Raw genomic sequence first — 18,888 nt, 5'->3', positions numbered from 1 at the left:
AAATATTATACGTGCTAAAATAACTAATGCGATTCCGGTCTTTTGTTCTGTGCATAGTGCATTATTGTATTCTGTCTCTAAACACATAATACCATTGTGTTCAGGAATGTCCCTTTTAATGCTTGTGAGGATATAAATCGATGAAACTCACGTTTATTGTTTTAAAAAATAACGAACGTAGCTTATCTGCTATTACCTGCAGCTTATAAACTGCGTTAATTTTTAACCAGATACATGGGATATTTACTATACAATAGCAAGTATCGTATCCCTTCATACATTATTTTCTTGCGGTTTGACTTAAAACTGACTGTTTAGGCCCAGAATCTATGTATGTATATATATTGCTTATTCAATATCTTTATAACTGATGTTTGTATTGTGTATAACTCAATAGTTTTTTTTTCTTCAGATTATTGGTACAACTGGACGAGACTGAGAGGCAATTTGACAATTTTTGGCAAAAACATTCCACTAAATTAAACCACTGGTTGCAATTTCGCACTTTTTTATTGAATTTTAAACAAATGCAGGTAACTATAAACTAACTGTGTTTTTTGGTTTTCAGTTTACACTACGACCGTAACGGTCGAAAATTGAAAGATTTATTTCTATCCGGTCGCTTGTTCCTTCTTCGGAAATCGAACATCGGGGTCCTAGGTGAAGAAATTTGGCGGGATACTTCCGCATCTTTCATTGGCTTAAATATAAAAGCGTCAGAGGCAACCGTTTTACCTACCAAGTCCGATATTTCCATTAGCTTTTCATTGTTTGAGCTCGTTTCAAAAGTGCCCATACGAATGTCTTTCCTTTTTTGAGCATCCAATTGAAACGTTAATTTTTGTAATTTTCTTGTTTTTTCTTCCAGACAGGCTGAAAGTTCTGCGGCTTGTTTATTTTTTTTATTGTATTCCTCTTGCAATGATGTAACTTTACGTTTACACGTCTCTAATTCAGCTTTTAACTTTTGTAGATTAAGTTTATTAATTTCTTCTAAACATTGAAGTTTATCTCTGGAATGTTTTGCTAAATTTTCTTGGTAAAGCGTTTCTTGTTCAATTTGATACGACCAAAATGACATTGCTCTCATGGCCACATCCATAATCGTATCAGGTCTCATTCCAGCCAATACTATAGATTTAAAAGTTTCACTAGGTTTTAGGTCTGCTTGAATCACATCAAACTTATCGCGTAGTTCATTACCACAAGCTGGACAAGTTAAAGAATTTTCAGCGTTTCGCCTAAATTCTTTATGACCGTGTTCCACGCAGAACGCGTGCGAGCAAGTTGTAACCCACGCATGATTTGATAACGACCTTCTGCATTTACGAAAATTACAGACCATATCTAAAGTCATTATTTATTTAAATTGCACAATAATATATAAACAATATATTTATCCTTATAATTAGCATGCTGTTGAACTAAATTTGACAGATGTTTTTTTTTAAACAATGACAACTAAATAGTAGTTGACATTATTTTTTTTATTTGTGTAATTTTTTAATGAAAACTTTTTATATTTTCTGACAAAATAGTATATATATAATACACACACACATATATATATATATAAATAGGTATAGGGTTAGAAAAAAGTGTTACGACTTTTATTTCATATTGCTCTGCTAAGTGCGATATAAAATATAATATTTTGAGAACTGCAGATTTATTTTCTTAAATTATCTGTGATAATAATTTCTGGATACCGTATTTAGTATTTTTATTATTACACATAATTCAAAAATTATCAAAATGTTTATATGATTAGCATCTTATATTGTTTATGTGTTTTAGGCAACTCTAGATAATCATCTAAAGACCGCGTGCGATATGACCGAGGTCGGTGAGACTGCTGTCAGGGTAGAAAGCCTTATGCAGGAAGCAAACGATTTTGAGAAGCTCTGTAATTGCGACCTCGACACCGCGTCATCAGTTATTGAAGACGGTAACAAATATCTTTAATTAAAGAGACGAGAATTGAATAGAGTGTCGATAAAACTTTGTTGAAAAAGGTATAATGAAATAAAAGCCCCTTTCATGTTAAGACAAGGGCAACGACACCTCCCAAAACCAGGGCAAAAAAACTATGAAATATTCGCTGAACACCGTTAATATATACTCTTCCGGCCACGCTTCTAACTGAACGGAGCAGATGATGTAGCGGGCGTTAATTATAAGTAATAAAATTTAAAGATGGTTTTATATGAAAACTTTTTATACGGTTGTTACCTCACCATTAACAGTTTAATTTTTATTTCATATTATCCAAAAAATATTATATAATTTATTTTTGGTTCTTAAGTTTTTAAACCTTTTTTTATTTCTTTTATTCCAGTTTTTTTTACTTTTATAAGTAATATTTTTAACCACAGATAAAATAAACATTTCGTTTATTTACGAAGAAAAAAAACATTGTTAATGATAAAAAAGTATATTTCATTTTTTATTTTATTACAGGGGAGAAACTAATGAAAGACCCGTTAAGTTCTGTGGACCATATAGAATCTAAATGTGAGGAACTAAGGAGAACAAGCGCTTTACTTATTGATAAGATACAGAAACGGAACTTGCTGTTAACCAAGGCGCGGGAACTGATGGACAGAATAGATAAGGTGCAGTTTAAAATTTAATGTTTGCTTTAAATGAAGTTGTTTAAATAAGGTCTCATGATAAACTTCTTACTTCAATTTCATCGCAGTAAGTTTAGATTAGAAAGGTAGTGTAGTAGGTTGTTTGGCCTAACTTTAAGTGCAATAAATGTAAAATTTATTTTCCAAGCATTAAGAAAGAACATTTTTTTTTATTTTTGTGTTTTTTTTTAAATGCTGTATTGTGTCGTACTAATGGATTCAGTCAGTTAATATTGCATGTGATGTGACGACCCGAGCTGAGGTTTTTAAGGCAGCTAAGTTACGTCAACAAGACAGGCTAAGCGTCTTACGTGCGCTGCCTCTTCAATCATTTTTATTTCACTATTTTCTGATCACGTATTTAATTATTTTAGTATATACCGAAGACAATAATGAATGTTTTATTTTCATTTTTTTTTAATTTGTCTTTTTTTCTATGTATTTGTAATAACATTAAATATCAATATTAACGTAAATATGTTGTTCCATATTGTATGCAAAATTCACATAGATCTCTCAGAAGTAAGCTCTTGTACCTCATTATTTTTTATATACATACTCTCGTACCTCTCTATAGACTTATATACTCTCTAAAGACCTAAGATAATTTTTTTTTGTAAATATAAAACTGTATTTACTAAAATATTAAATAATGGACGAAAATGTTGAATGTAAATTAGAAATGGACTTATTAAAAATAAATATATAATAAAAATATTAAAAATGATAAAAATAAAGATTGCGAGATATGTATTTGGAGAATGATGAGAAGCGGTGCATGAATCTTAAGTGATAATGATAGATAATGTAAAGAATGATAGAAGAGAGAATGTTAAAAAAATAAATTATTTAAAAGAATAAATATTTTAAAAGAAAAGTCCCTGTCAGAATAAGATAGAAGGTGTAAGAAGCCTCACAAGCAGGGCCATAATTGACAATGAAATAAAAGCCATAACAAAAACTGTCAATAGGTTGTGAATTTGTGGACCAGTTTTTAACGCTTTTTTCTTGATAATATGTAATAAATTTAGTAATTTATTGTGTTATATAGTTAGAAAATACTTAATATATTTATTTTAATTTTATGTAGGCGAACGAATGGTGTGCAACAGGCGTAGAAATCCTAGCCGGGGAGGGTGGATTGATAGCTGTGGATAAGTTATTGGAAGACGCGAAGACCTTTGGCCTATCATCCCCAGAACAGTTCCGGGATATGCTGTTACAAACTGCGACACAGGAAACTAGAGCACTCGTCTCTCAGGTATGCATTCTACTTGTATTTTTACCTCGTTTGTTTTTTTATACAATGTTTAATATCATTTCACATTTCTAACAGACGCAAAATGAGCGCAATGACATTTAATTGCAGTAACCAGTTCGTTAAGACAAGGTGTTTGTAAATATTTTTATTGTTCTTTTGCATCATTTAGATCAATATTTATAAGTTTATTCAAAATTAGAGTCGGAGCTAATATTTTTTTTCCTTTTTATGGATGTCTGTAGTTGTATATACTTAATAAAGGGATCCTATGCTGTAGTGACGTGGTATTTCAATCAATAAAAACTGATTACTGATAAATATATTTGATTCATCACACCCATAAACATTTTGTTTGAATTTATAACGAAAGTTTTGGAAAACTTCGTGCAAAATTGATACACAAGAACCTAAACGATAATAAAATTATAAATATCTAATGGATTCAGGCGTTATTTTTTGGAAATCCATCCTAGGTAAGAAAAGGACCAATATATAGCTACTTCCGCACATGCAGTAGTAGTCGTGCAATAAAGTGCACCGCCCGCCAGCCCGCTGATAATTGCGCATGCGGCAAACAATATGAATAACACAACTACCACCGCTACATCACTCAACACGTGTTTCACCCTCCACGGGGCATCTTCAGGAGTAATGTTACACCGATTAGTGCCAAACACAGAGACTCTTACATAAAATTATAAGTTCTCATAGGCTCTGTGTTGCTTTGGTCTGGTAATAATCTTGATGTGATACTTCTCACGTGTGTTTAGGTCTTGCGCATTTTCTACGAGGGGTATGGCAATTGCGGCGATTATTAAGAAATTCCTTTCGTATATTCACCTTTACAGGAGGCAAAGATGGGTTATATACTTGTACCGAATGAGCTCCTAATATTTGGTTCCTATGCCAATCATTATTCGGTGAAGGATAACTGATAATCATCCTTCACGACGACAGTAACAGCCCGCAGGAATAGGAGAATAGATTTCCCGCTGCTGACATTACAATTGCGAATCGTGTAATTTACCGAAGGCATTGAAATAAACATATGGAATCTAGACGAAATAGACCCTCTGTAGAGAGTTAAAGATTTTTATTATTATTAGATGAGGAGGTTATTAAAAAGATATTTACAGGTTGCACAAAGGGTGGAAGACGTGTGGCTGATGGTGTCAGTGAAGCGGGCGTCGCTCCAGCGAGCCGCAGCTCGGCCCGCACGTCCCGTACAGTCCGTGCCCCCCCAGAGCGCCACGATGCCTGCAACCATCGAACAGGTAGGTGCCATACATGTTATCATTCCGTGCACAGCGTTAACCATTAAAGAAAACATGTGTCACGAAACATAAGAAAAATACTACTACTACTCCGCTAGCTCAGTGACATAAAGTGGGTCTTGGCCTCCGAAGCGAGAGATTTCCACTTTCCTCTATCTTGCGCCATCGTCTGCCATTGGCTGACATTCAATTCGCGCAAATCTGCCTCAACGCGATCGATCCAGCGATACCTGGGTCTACCACTGGTCTTTGACCCCTCGGTTTTTCCAGGTACGCTACCTTCACGCTCCGATCCTATCCCATTCGCTCCAAGTGACCAAGCCAGCGGATTCGTTGATCTTTATATTCGCCAATGATATTTGGCTGTGCTACTATAGTCATAATATATATAAGAAAAATGTATATATATATAATTTTGCGTGGTGTCAAATGATTCTAGATTAATAAAAAAATTCTACACTCTTAATTCTGTAAGAAAATAAAATACAAAAAAGAGAAAGAGAGAAAAAATATAGAGAGGTAGATATTTAAGATCATGACAATTAATAATTGTTTGTAAACTATCTCGCATTTTCGTTTTGATGACGTAATGTAAATCAATTGATCTTTAGAAAATTAAATAGAGGGGGATATTAAATATGTATATAAAAATGCAAATTAAATTTTGTAAAAACCTTGCATTTATAAGTATAAAACAAAAGAACAACTTAGCGAACTACGTTACAGTTCGCGCATACGAATTTTATACATTCACCTGAAATCACGTACAAAATTACACAACGCAACAAAACATTAAGTTATTCTTTAAAATAAACATTCCTTAGACTATAGTTTATTTCATTGCATGAAGGTAATTCAATGTAAAGCATTTGAAAGCATAAACCTAACGAATGAGGAGTGGTAGTATGACTAGTTGATATTGATCTAATTACATGCAAAATTAAAACCTAGAAGCGTATGAACACTCGCTGCACTGTCCAAAGTCAATGTTAACGATCTTTTGTTGTGTCGCCTTAGACAACTTTCCTGCGCGTTCGCATTTATATTCTCATTACGTATTAACTACGTGATGACCATTCGTAATGACACTAGACCACTTGGCATTCGTCAAACAAAGAAAGTAAAGGTTACAATCTTTTACTTTTTACTAAGACATAAGTTAACAAGAGAGTTTTATTAGATATTCAATTTGTAAATATAGTAAACGGCGTCAACGTCTCACAAAAATTCAAAGCAATGAAAATAAAATTTAGACGTAGTTCTATATTATAATAATAAACATCTTTATGTACATTGTTTTACGTATAATGTTAATAATTCTGAAACATGTTTTTTGGATTTGAAATTCAATATATTCCTACAATAAAATACTATAGCTATATATGTTACTTTTAAGCATAATCACTTATATTGAAAGAGTTGATAGGATTTAATTAACTTTTTTGACTTGTTTTCACAGTTGATATTATAGTGTATACTTTAGACGTTGTTAGATTTTATTTAAAAAGAGCAACTGTTGAATTTCTGACCGGCTTTCTCAGTAGATCAGCATTGCGAGCTGATGTTAGATTAGGCACAGGCTGTACAGACCCTTTTGTAATGCTAATAGTTGAGTATTTGAAAAGTACGTGGTTAATGTATACTTGAATAAATAATTAGAATAAGGCTGTATTGATAAAAAAATATTTCGCTTATTACAATTAGAACAAGTAAGTCACAAAGAGTTCTCTTTTAATATTAACCAAGAGAGAACTCATCTTCTACGTGTAATATTTTTAAAGGGAAGTTATTACAACGGAGATAGTCCGTGGAGTTAAGTAAAAAGCCAGCTTGTTTCTTAGAAAGTACACACCAACTACACATTAAGGTAATGGCACACGTGTTGTTGATGTTAGGGCCACTAGTGAGAGGTTGCGTACTAGTCGATATTTGTATAATAATATAAAATACATTGTTATCGTCGTCGTAGTTTCCGTCCATAGATGCCCACTACGTGGCATAGGCCTCTCTCAAAGATATCTATGGGAGAATATACCACCATCACCACGTTTGACAGGCAGGTTAGCGATCGCATTGTAGTATTATAGTTCACAGAGGATGCTGCCCATCCTCTCGAACTTGTTTTTGAGCAGTGGCAATCCATATAATTAATGCAAAAAGTGACAATTATACAAAATTGTAACTCGGGAATAGAACTCGCAACCTACGATCGAAAATCTCAATCCTCTTCCACCACGCTACCACTGCTCCGTGTACACACACTCATCATCCCAACCCGCTAGCTTTATAAGTCATCACTTATCGTCGCCAATATGGTTAAAAGAATGAAAAAAAAACTGTGTGCTCTTGGACACTCAGCCATTTATCTCCTGCTTCATTGAAACTCACATTTCCCAAAATTTCCAACCCATTGTAATAGTAGTTTGCAACGGCCCGTTCCAAGGCTCCCCCGGGAGTCCTCGAGCTTCGCTAGCTTTAAAGAGGTCTTAGGATAGGCGACTTCTGCGCCATGCCCCCTAAAACCTCCGAAACCTACTGACGCAGCAGTGTGAGTTCCGTGCGAATAAAATAAAGTTGACCACATAACACCTAAGATTATTGTTTTACAACGCATTTCAGATAATTACGTAACAAAATAAAATTTGTCGAGTAATTTTTAATAACGTACACATTATATTTATTCTAGATTTCGAATTTTCAAATATTTACGCTTATCAATGATTTGGTATAAATCATATTTTTTACAAAATAAGTATCCTTTTGTACTCATTTCTTTGTGTATCCTGAATTAATTTAAATGTATCACATATGCCTAGTTAGTAAGCTATAAAATTTCAATACAATTTCATTTAATTTGTATTAACCATGTTTTCTTAAATCCACCTACAGGAAATTGTAAAATACATATGTAGATAAAAATCTTGTTTATGAAGGGTGACATCACTACGCTATGTATAATGTCAAAGCTTTCATACCATACAGAACGTGCTAGTGATGGGTTATAATGTGATTGAACCGCCTCTGTTAAATACATACTTTCTAACGACTGCATTAGCCCACCCTTGAGTACGAAATTGAGTATTATTTAAATTACACTTAACATTTTCAATTAACATGATAAATTAAAATAATTTAACACTAAAACTCTATGCAATTACGATGATTTCTTTGCCGTTTGGTACTTCAATATTTTACTTTGTTAAATAAGTTACAGATAAAATTAATTCTTTAATTGTCAAGTTTTAAAAAAAAGATATTAGTGTCTACACTTCTGAGATTTCTACGTATCAAACTTTTAGAAAACACAAACGTTATTTACAAGGAGTTTTATAATGTGCATAAAATAGTATTCCTATATTCTGTTCAAAAAAAAAAATCAAAATATTGTGCACGCTATTTAAAGTTAATGTACCGCTTGCTATTATGACGATAAAATTACTTTACCTGTTTATCATTTAAAACTGAAATTATGATTTTTTTCTGAAGGAGTACATACTTTAAAAAGCCAGGAGCATTGCTCTTCTCTACGGCACAGACTGTTATTATAAAATTTTCGTTTTGTTATATTATCTATGTAATTGTACTTTCTCGTTAGTCCTTCTCGTCTCAAAACACTTTTTTAATATCTTTTATTTAATTATCGGCGTTACTACAGATTATGTAGTCATAGATATAGATAGAGAATAGTGCGTTTAAGCTACGAACACGTTGACTGAACTCTAGACATGAAAAGAAACGTGTCATTAGTGTAAGCCGGGTCGGAAAATGAGGCTTGAAAGTCGCATGCATCTTTCTTTGATTACTTAATTGCAGCCCTTGCAAGAAATGTTTAGCGCAGATGAAAATATATATATTTTTGAATGCGTTGTTAAGTACTAGTAACTATTTTTAGACGTTAGTTTAATGAATAAAGTCATATTTGTAATTTTTGCAATCATTTGTATACGGTTTATGCGACGTCATCATCATTTTAGCAATAGGACGTTCACTGCTGGACATAGTCCTCCCTCACAGACTTCCAATAGGTATGGTTAGGAGTGGCTTGCATTCAGCACGTGTGACCTGCCCACTATTACTTCACCTTGCCAATCCGATGGTCTACGACAGCTACTTTCGTTCATGTATGGACCTCATATTTACGAGTTTATAATGATAATCTAATTTTACAAAAACGTTTCAACTTATTAAACCTTATACTCGCTATTGTACACTTATTTTAGTATACTACTTACCTTATATTAACTCATTTATGCTAAAGATCATATAAATTAACCTACATATTAGAATATACGTAGTCATTAAGAGTAACTTCTCAAGGTCATGCCAAAATTCTTTTCGTATGTCGAAGTTAAATTATACTAGTACAAATTATCAAGCAATCTGCGTCCTTGCTTTTCACCTTTGCTAACCAAAGGGCAACTTGGATACCAGAGTCTGTATTATAAAACATCGCATTAAAATATTTCAAATGTGTGCAACGGAGATTATAGCTGCCGATCGAGCAAGATTGCAAACATGTTATAAAATTGTTAAAATTGCTACATGCCGTCGTATATTTATTGCAATTTATGTAAATATTCAACCGATGTCAAATATTATATCTATTAAATTTCTTATAAATTGAAGATATATGTAAATTTTATTATGTAAATAAACAATCTTAGTACATTATTCAAAATATACTATTCTCTGTTCATACGGAATTTACATTGTACTTTATGCGGAATTATACAATTATTCTATATTTAAGTAAGCAATTTTTTTGGCATCTCAAATTAATCAAAAATACGTTAAAAATGTTTTACATATTCCGCATACGTACAACTGGTTAGATAATCGCATGTTATTAAACTAGCTACACGCTTTTCCTGTTTTAAAATTAGAATTATATGAAAATTCCATACGATTAAATTGAAACCCGATACTGTGTTGCGTATTGATATCTCCCCGTGTTTATGGTGTATGGAGAAAGCATGGCGCATTGTGTACTCTAACCATAGGGTCCTGGCGCAATATCCGTGACTATACTCGTCCGCAATGTTCGCGTGAAACGTAATTACGTGGTGCTATAGCGACCATTAGATCCGGTTGTTGAAGTATATTTTTTATATATCGGAAAAATATACTGTGTGGACTGGGCGTGTAGAATTGTGGTTTCGAACTGAAGTAACACTTCAACGACTATATCATAATCATCGCCATTTTAGCCAAAGTTAGTCCGATATTAGTTATGGGTCTCTTTCATAGATCTTTTATAGGACCGCTTAGAAGCAGCTTGCATCCACTTTCTTCGAACAACTGTAACAAGTATCTAATGGATTCAGGCGTTATTTTGCGGAAGTCCATCCTAAGTAAGAAAAGGACCAATACATAGCTATTTCCGCCAATGCAGTAGTAGTCGTGCAATAAAGTGCACCGCCCGCCAGCCCGCTGATAAATGCGCATGCGACAAACAATGCGAATTACACAACTACCACCGTTAAATCACTCAACACGTGTTTCACCCCTCCACGGGGCATCTTCAGGAGTAATGTTACACCGATTAGTGACTGTAACAAGGTCGTCTATCCACCTTATGAGTGGAAGTTCAACGCTGCGCTTGACAGTCCGTGGTCTCCACTCCAGAACTTAAAGGCCTCATCTGCAATCTGTTCTGCTCGCTATTTTAACTTTCAAACCTACAGTCTTTACATTATGTTTCATCATCATCATCATTTCAGCCGTCGGAGGACCTGTACTGGACATGGTCTCTTTCATGGTCTTCCAACGGGACATGTTGAAAGTCGCCAGCATCCATCGTCTTTTGACAACTTTAACGACCATGACAATTATGTTTACATGATATATTTTGTAGATATGTTTATCTCTCTGGTTATGAAGATTCGGGCTAGTGACCGTACTAGTTTTTAACAGTATCATGGCCACGTACAATGTATTCCTATTTATATTATATTGTTTAATTATTGTTTGCAAAATTGGTAGTAATTGAAACCATCCGCCATATCATCTGGCGTGCAACTAATTAGACTCGTCTTGTTGCTAATCAATTACACAAACGTGCAAGCCAAGTGGCGCAAGATATTGCCCGTATACAAGAAAGCCTGAGTCGACGGGAAGTAATTTTTTAACATGAAATACTGCTACATGTTGACATTGGCATAGGCCAAAGACGAGTTCATTGTAGTAACGAAGAAGATACGGCTCAGCACACGCTTGAGGAGTGTACAGCTTGAGATCTCACTAACACGGATGGGGAATGACCTATCGTTACTAGGCTTTGTTAAGGCGATGGTATAGAACGGGCAGTCGTAGAGCACTGGTATAACCTTCTGCGAAAAAGTGATGATGCAGAAGGAAATTGCGGAGAGAGAGAGAAAGAACATCTGAGGTCCCCATCATCAGTCGGAGACCTGGACGTCGTAGGGTGTTACACCGCGCCTTTCTACAACCCCTTTAACATGGTTTTGGTGAGGGATTCGGGGTGATCCGCCGCAAGTAAGGAGTTCAGGCACGAAGCCACCGCCCTTGAAACTACGGTAGTATGCGAAAGCGTTCCCGTGGTTTTAACAAAAGGTGTTCAAGAAGACCGTGGGGTTTTAGACGGTAGGAGGTCGGCATAGCCCTTTTCAGGATTTCCCCACGAGCAAAAAAAAGATACAACACTAGTAACGCCTGGATTAGGTACTAGTATTTTTTGGACCACGTGAATTTCAAATGACAAACAATTGATATCAACATTCCTCGATAATAATAAAAGGCAGTAAATTATACAGTCTAACAAATGATATTTTGTTCAAATATTACGCAAAACAAAAAAAAAACATCTCTATAATCGATAATGACTATATTAAAACAACCTTCAGTAAAGTGTTTGACATTTTATTTAACGACTGCTGGCCTTTGTTCTTATTAATTTATCAACTAGGCATCATGAATTTAAATATTATACATAATGTAAAATCATTGGAAAAAAAAGTTTTAATGTTTTTAAATCAAAAACATTGAAATTATGTAAATTCATAATTTAACGAATTTTTAAAACTCCTAATGGGAGGAGGTCTTGCATAAAAAACTGGACGGAAAATTAATATTGATATGTTATGTTTTCTATTGCTTCCATTGCTGTCGTATCTTCATTCTTGAAGGCCTTGACAGAATCGACGACAAGATCCATACTATCAAATTGCTTTCCTTTGGGTGCTCGAAGCAAAAGCGCGTCCAATTGTTAGTGTAATGAGACCAGAAGTTAGGTGATCGCCTACGTGGTCTTTTACTACTACTTTTCTACTTTCCCACCTATAAGAAGTTTGTCGAAGTGAAAATAACTTAGGCCTCGTTGGCAGCATATTGTAGGAAGCCTGTCCTTAATGTTAGCTGATCGGGAATGGACTTATTGGAGCGTCCTGTTGTCCCGGTGTGTGTGTGTGTGTGTTTTTTTACCGTAACTATGATTTGTTACACAATTTGTTATTATTTGTAATATTATAACCTTTAATAGCGTTGATGTAGACCGGAGTACAATTTCCTGTACAAAGGAATGCTATGTATTATCAAGGTGAGTAAGTGACGGGTGCTGGCAACACCTTCCAATAAGGCTTGATTCGATAATGCACTGCGATAATCTGTTGTGGATTTGCGGTGGGCGGACATATGGACACTTTGATTTTTCAATTTCAACCATTTTGATAATGCATGTCAAACGTGGGAGGTGATTTTTAAATAATAGTTCCTGCAGATTTTGGCTTCCATGCATTTTAAGCTTATATAAAGGTTGTCTTATAAATCAATCAGACTGAAATCGTATAAAAGGGTGTGTAAATTTATAAAAAAAATTGCATAGTACATGGTGATTTAACACGGTTGTTTTATACTATAGACGTAATATAAATAATGAGGTTTGATAATAAATGCTTGTTCTATTTAAATTCCGGCCATTGGAGTATAATTTTTTGAGTTTCGCTTTCTAGAACGTTCCTCACGGAAACAGGACGATAATAACTCGAAAAGATTTGAATAAAATCCGTTTACTTTTTGTAATTGCAATAACTTTAAAACGTGTCATGAATACGTGATTTTTTATTGTTTGAATAAATGAATTTTTGAATGATTTGTCCCTGTGTCCAATCACGGTCAAATTGCCTGACGTAGAATTATGGGACATTCTGTGTACGTTTATTTTAAGTAAGGTTAAAGAAAGTTAAGATATTGTTGCTATCGGGTCAGACAGGTGGTACTTTCATTTAACCTGTTTTGGCCTTTGACTGTGCAAGATGGAAAACATGACTTAAGAATGATATCCCTTTATAGTTATATTTTAATTCACTTAGCACAATTCAAAACTAAAGACGATAATTTTGATTGTGTAACTAAATGTAATTGATCGAATTTAATGTTGCATTTTAAAATTGCATAAGCTATTAAATATTACTTAATCATTCTCCCTCAATCTTCTGGAATACCATTAAATTCCAATTCGTTATTCAAATATTTAGTGAAAGGAATTGATTAATCTAACGTTTGTAAACTTATTCGTGCCATAAGTCTCGTGTTTAAAATCATGTTGTTAAACATCTATCAAACGTCAAAACGTTGCTTTTTGAGCTATTAAATTGAAATTATATTGTTATGAAATTTTCGGTGTAATAGCATTATCATATTGACCCACCCGCCGGTCATTACAACATCCTCTCTTGCTATTGCCGATGGATTTATATTTTCAAATTAGAACAGTTCTATAGTTTAAAACAAATATATGTTTCTTCAAGTGTCATGTGATCAAAATAAGTCGTGTAGTTTTTGATGATCCCACCGGCGCAGTCATAGCTAGACTGCACTTTCTTGCATTATTTCTAACTTCTTCAATATCTGCTTAACATGCCTAAATTAATCGTCGTTTTACGAACTTCATTCTGCTGCTGAACGTGTTTTTATAAAAACATAGAAATAATAACGAAAATGTCATCTCTCTCCTTAATCATTTCTATTTACAAAATTTTAGCTTATAATTTTAGTTTTAGGGAGATATCACTAAAAATATAAATGCCATAATAATTCATTAATTACTAACATTACTTGTGGTTTCTTGCAATATTTATATATATATATATATATATTATATATATATATATTATATATATATATATATATATATATATATATATTAAATTAAATTAAATGTCAGAATCGTAAATGTAAGATTACACAAAAAAGTAAGTCTCTCTATTTATATGCCGACATTATTATGATAACTTACAATGAACTTCTGTTTTAGAACATCACCGTATTGTATTTTACATTAAAATTACAAAATATTATTAACTACTAAAAATAAAGAAAAAAAAAAGAAAAAAAAAGCTAGTATTTCACAATCTCTTTTCAAACAATCTAGGTTACGTGAAATAATTTTACCTCGTATTACTTAACATATTTTGATTATAGATTTTGCATATAACCTAAACCTATTGCTAAATCGACTATAAATGCTTATTTTAAAATCGCGTTTCGTAAAAGAATATCTATAAATTATGTTTGGGTAGAATTCTAACGCGTTTTGCTGTTTTATCTACGTTTTCTGCTAAAGCGCTGAAGCTGGAGGCAGTGGCGTAGCTAGGGGGTGGCGAGCGGGGCGGCCGCACCAGGCACCACAAGTAGGGGGGGGCACCAAAGATGAAAATAATTTTTTTATTTTTTTTTTGAATTTTTTTTTGAATAATGAAATGTTAAAAGAAAAATGAAAACCATTATTTAAAGTAAATAACATAAAAAGAATATCGGATTTTACTATTTTTGTGCTAAAAAAGTTGTTAAATAATATGAACATTAAAAAAAAACGGTTACAAATTATAATATACACAGTGTTTAAGCCTTTCATTCGCAAAACACAAAGTGTTTTTTAAAAGGGCTCTAAATGACAAAATAACAAATTATTACATTATTGCAAGATTATTTAATGATAAATAGATTAAATAATCTTGCAATAATGTCAATAGAACATGAATTAGTCGACACTATTGATTTTGAAAATGTGATTAATGACTTTGCAGGCCAAAAAGCGAGGAATGTTCGTTTTTAAATTTTCCCAATAAATTTTATTAAGGTCTAATGTTATTTTATATATATTTATTATTATTTTGAACCAAAAAAAAATATATATTAACTACATTCTGTTCTGAATTTTGAAATTATTTACTCTTTAGGTGGGGCGGGCACCAAGCCCCAATCTGCCCCAGGCCCCAAATACCATAGCTACGCCACTGGCTGGAGGCACTTAGTCTATATCACTTTACACCATAGTCTTACCGTCACTGCTGTACTGCACCTTGGGAGAGGGCAGCGAGGTGGTGGCTCAGGAAAAAAAAGCGTGTATGTAACAAGTAGTGCATTATGCCGGCGCGATTTTGCTGCGAAGCTTTTTAATTCTTAGGCTTTTTTATCGCATCATTCAAGAATTTTTGCCGCAGATTGCAAAGGTCTAGATTGAATTTTAACTGGAATAGTTTGTATTGTACTTTCTTTCAATTTGGGGGTGAGTGTGCATATAGCAGGTTATGAAAAAAGAAATCTGGGTGTTTGGGATAAGCTATGTGTCAGACATCCAAACTAAGACATAAATGACAAGAAGTACCCTTCGTGTGCCGCAACATGGCGCCTGTCAGTGTCGGGAATGAATTTTTTTAAATGATAAATGAAATATATTTGTACATGATTCTGTGGTCTGTAGTACATCCAGAGCAATCGATTTAAACTTTTTAAAGTTTTTTCATGGCTATTCGATGTAACGTTGCCCACTTTATTTTGGGTAAATCTGACCCGTATGCACTCGGGGAGTTCGGACAGATGTTTTTAGACAGTTGACAGGTTAAGTGATACATGAGTACAAGTAGTAACATTTAAGGAATAAGTATTAGATCTATACAATTATGTGGCATCAACTAACAAATAGATTTTAACGTGGGAAGCAGACACAGGTCGTTTCAACACTTGAATTACTTAATATGGCTGCCTATAACATTTAAAAGTGACCACTTTTTAACATTTTTAGAATAAATTTTTCAGTAGCGTAATTAATTCTACAAATATATATATATATATATATATATATATATATATATATATATATATATATTATTAAAACAAATAGCACTGTTGTGTCCTGAGTATAATTGCGCAAATTGTTGTTATTGTGTATTACATATGTATATAAGTAACACACGTAATATACGAATTTTTGTTATTAAGTTCATTATGACATAGATATAATAAAAGGACAATTGATATCAAAATCAAGTTAGAAATTTTAAAACACTAAATACTATTCAGATAATATTGTCAGAAAATTTTAAATGTAGAACAAATGAGACCATTATGGCTCTAATAACGTTAGTTCTAGACTTCATTCAGTAAAAGAAATAATTCCGCCTATCCGTATTTTTACCTAAAGATAAACAAATTTGCTATAACAAACTAACAATATATTTATATTAATTAGATATGTTATAGAAAGATTGTATCACTGTCTATGATAAACCATTTACTAGCCTCGCTGTGTGTTTTGTAATTTAAAATATTTTATCTCATCTTCAGTTGTAAATAACATTTATGGGACAAAATAATAACTGAGGCGAAATCGAACATGTTTTAACAGTGGGTAACTGTGACATTCCGCTCTCAAGGTGAGCGGTGGCAAGCCTGCTATCTGCTATCTCAGCCCATTGCAAAAACGAGTTATGTCATGCCCAACAATAGAATAACAGCTGCTCGGAACTTGCTGCGGCTATTGTCGACTTCCCGTTTTATTCAAATTCGTTAAAAACGAAAGTACATGCAAAATACATTGCGACGGATTCCTCTGGGAAGTGATAACTTTATTTATTTACTAGTTATATTAAAACTTTTATAACGTCAAATCTCTTCCATTATTATAATTATTAATTTTATGGAGTTTTTTTCTTATATCGTTTTAAATCTATTATTTACAGACCGTCATGAGTATGTCTGTATTTAACAGTTTTGTCAAACTCAGGCCATAGGGATTTGAAATTTGCAAGCTGGAGCTCGTTCTTAATTTAAATCCTGTATAGATATATATTTGTCGCAAACAATCAGAATGGTAATACTTTAATACACTCTGTATCGAAAAAAATTAAGTATTTTAGCACATGCTTTATATATTGTAAATAAAAATAAATCAAAAGTATGTAAGTTTCCGCCAGGCTCAGTAACGAATTGTAAATAACGTTATTGACGAGGAAACGATTAGCAGTCGATCTAAAGCGAAAGTAGTTAATCTGGATTGAAGTCAGATTTTCTTATTACAACATATTGGCCTTTCCCACAAATTGTATTAACAAAAAATATGTTTTATTATACGAAAGGATACACTTGAGTGTTACGATTTTTACCACCTAAACTTATCAAGTATGTCATCCTCTCTCGTTTATTTTTTGCCTTTGTTTATGCTATGAAAACTAATATCCTTAATATCCTGACAAAGTGCACTCCGATGTCCTTACAAACCACTGTATCTTGAACTTCCTTCGTCCCTTTAAACAAAGCAACCGTTTTGTTTATTGTCTTAAAGGCCGTGCTTGTTTTTCGCTTCATTACATCCTTTCTAACGTTGCGGTTAAAATCCTCAGTTACTTTAAAACTATTGTTGTGTTCTACTTGAATTATTTATAAGTAATGAGGCGTGTAATACATACACTTAGTGTTTTACAAGAGGCTATGTATCTTTTTGTTTCATAACTAAACAAAACAATTGATGATTAGTGATTCATTATAATATTGTGAACGAAATAAATCATTTACTTTGTTAAAATCATCTCGTAAATAATTGTGACAAGCACCGTTGTTTCAGGTTCATAGTAATGCTTACTCGCTGGCACAAGTTACTCAGAATGAACTTGCAATTTTATGCATATTTTTATTACATTTACAATTGCTTTTTTATTCAAATTAAATGATTATAGCTGTGTATAGCTTTAAAATGGTGAATGTATATTTCATATATCAGGAATGCTTTAAGTTTTTACACCTATTTTTTAACAACTTTAAGATCTCTCTGAAACTCTTTTGTAAAGCATTAGGCAAATAACTTCTCGCAGTACAAAGCAGGCAGAGATTACTATCACTAACGATAATTAATCTGTCATTACGCTTCTTATTATTTTTAAAACCATTGATTTTTAGGTAGGGTATACCAAATGATATTTGACCGCAAACACATTCGTCCTTTTCAAAGATTTTACACTTATAACTATCATGTATTCAGATGCCTATTGAGATGCCATATGGTAAGATTAAAAATTATTGGATATTATAATCATCGAGATTCTTGATGCCTAAAGCTATAACCCAGAATAATAATATTTCTATTTAAGGATAATTTAATGACCGGTCAGTAGATCCTCAGGGCGTCGAACGTGAGAGGCCCATATGCTGTTCGCCCACACTGTAGCCAAAACAGTAGAAGCGTTGACCCTGACTTCCCGGCTATGGGCAGTTTCAACATACGAACATTTTGAAAGCCTCCTTAACCTTCATTTTTATTTTATTACTAGACAGATTTCGTACTATCAAAAATTATTGTCATGTAGCAGTGCAAGTTAATAAATAAAACGTATTTTGGAGATTTTATTTATTGTTTAAGAGTTTTAATTACAATCAGGCAATTACGTATAATAATACTGCACTATTTCGTAAACTGTAAAACTTCAGT

General features: G+C 33.1%; 2 protein-coding genes across 7 annotated transcripts in view; one reads left to right on the top strand and one right to left on the bottom strand.

Moving 5' to 3' along the window:
• LOC137927119 (guanine nucleotide exchange factor DBS-like) overlaps positions 1-18,888 on the top strand; it is a 117,200-nt gene that overhangs the window by 45,339 nt on the left and 52,973 nt on the right. For all 6 annotated transcript variants that reach the window (XR_011107743.1, XM_068770920.1, XM_068770924.1 and 3 more), the window contains exons 7-11: positions 413-533; positions 1,798-1,948; positions 2,461-2,615; positions 3,724-3,894; positions 5,031-5,168. Coding sequence is in view for 5 of the 6 variants with exons in the window: in XM_068770920.1 (XP_068627021.1) it covers positions 413-533; positions 1,798-1,948; positions 2,461-2,615; positions 3,724-3,894; positions 5,031-5,168 (736 nt within the window). In the remaining variant the exon portion in view is untranslated. The remainder of the gene's footprint in view (positions 1-412; positions 534-1,797; positions 1,949-2,460; positions 2,616-3,723; positions 3,895-5,030; positions 5,169-18,888) is intronic.
• On the bottom strand, positions 575-1,357 carry LOC137927105 (E3 ubiquitin-protein ligase CCNB1IP1-like). The gene has a single exon (XM_068770896.1). The coding sequence runs from the start codon at positions 1,355-1,357 to the stop codon at positions 575-577; it is 783 nt and encodes a 260-aa protein (XP_068626997.1).

This window comes from Battus philenor, unplaced genomic scaffold, assembly GCF_028537555.1.
Source record: "Battus philenor isolate CCGP_79_NKW_IND1 unplaced genomic scaffold, ilBatPhil1.0.hap1 SCAF_3, whole genome shotgun sequence".
In the NCBI taxonomy this organism is placed as follows: domain Eukaryota; kingdom Metazoa; phylum Arthropoda; class Insecta; order Lepidoptera; family Papilionidae; genus Battus; species Battus philenor.
Note: the sequence above shows the minus strand (reverse complement) of the source record. Positions and strands in the feature narration are given on the sequence as shown.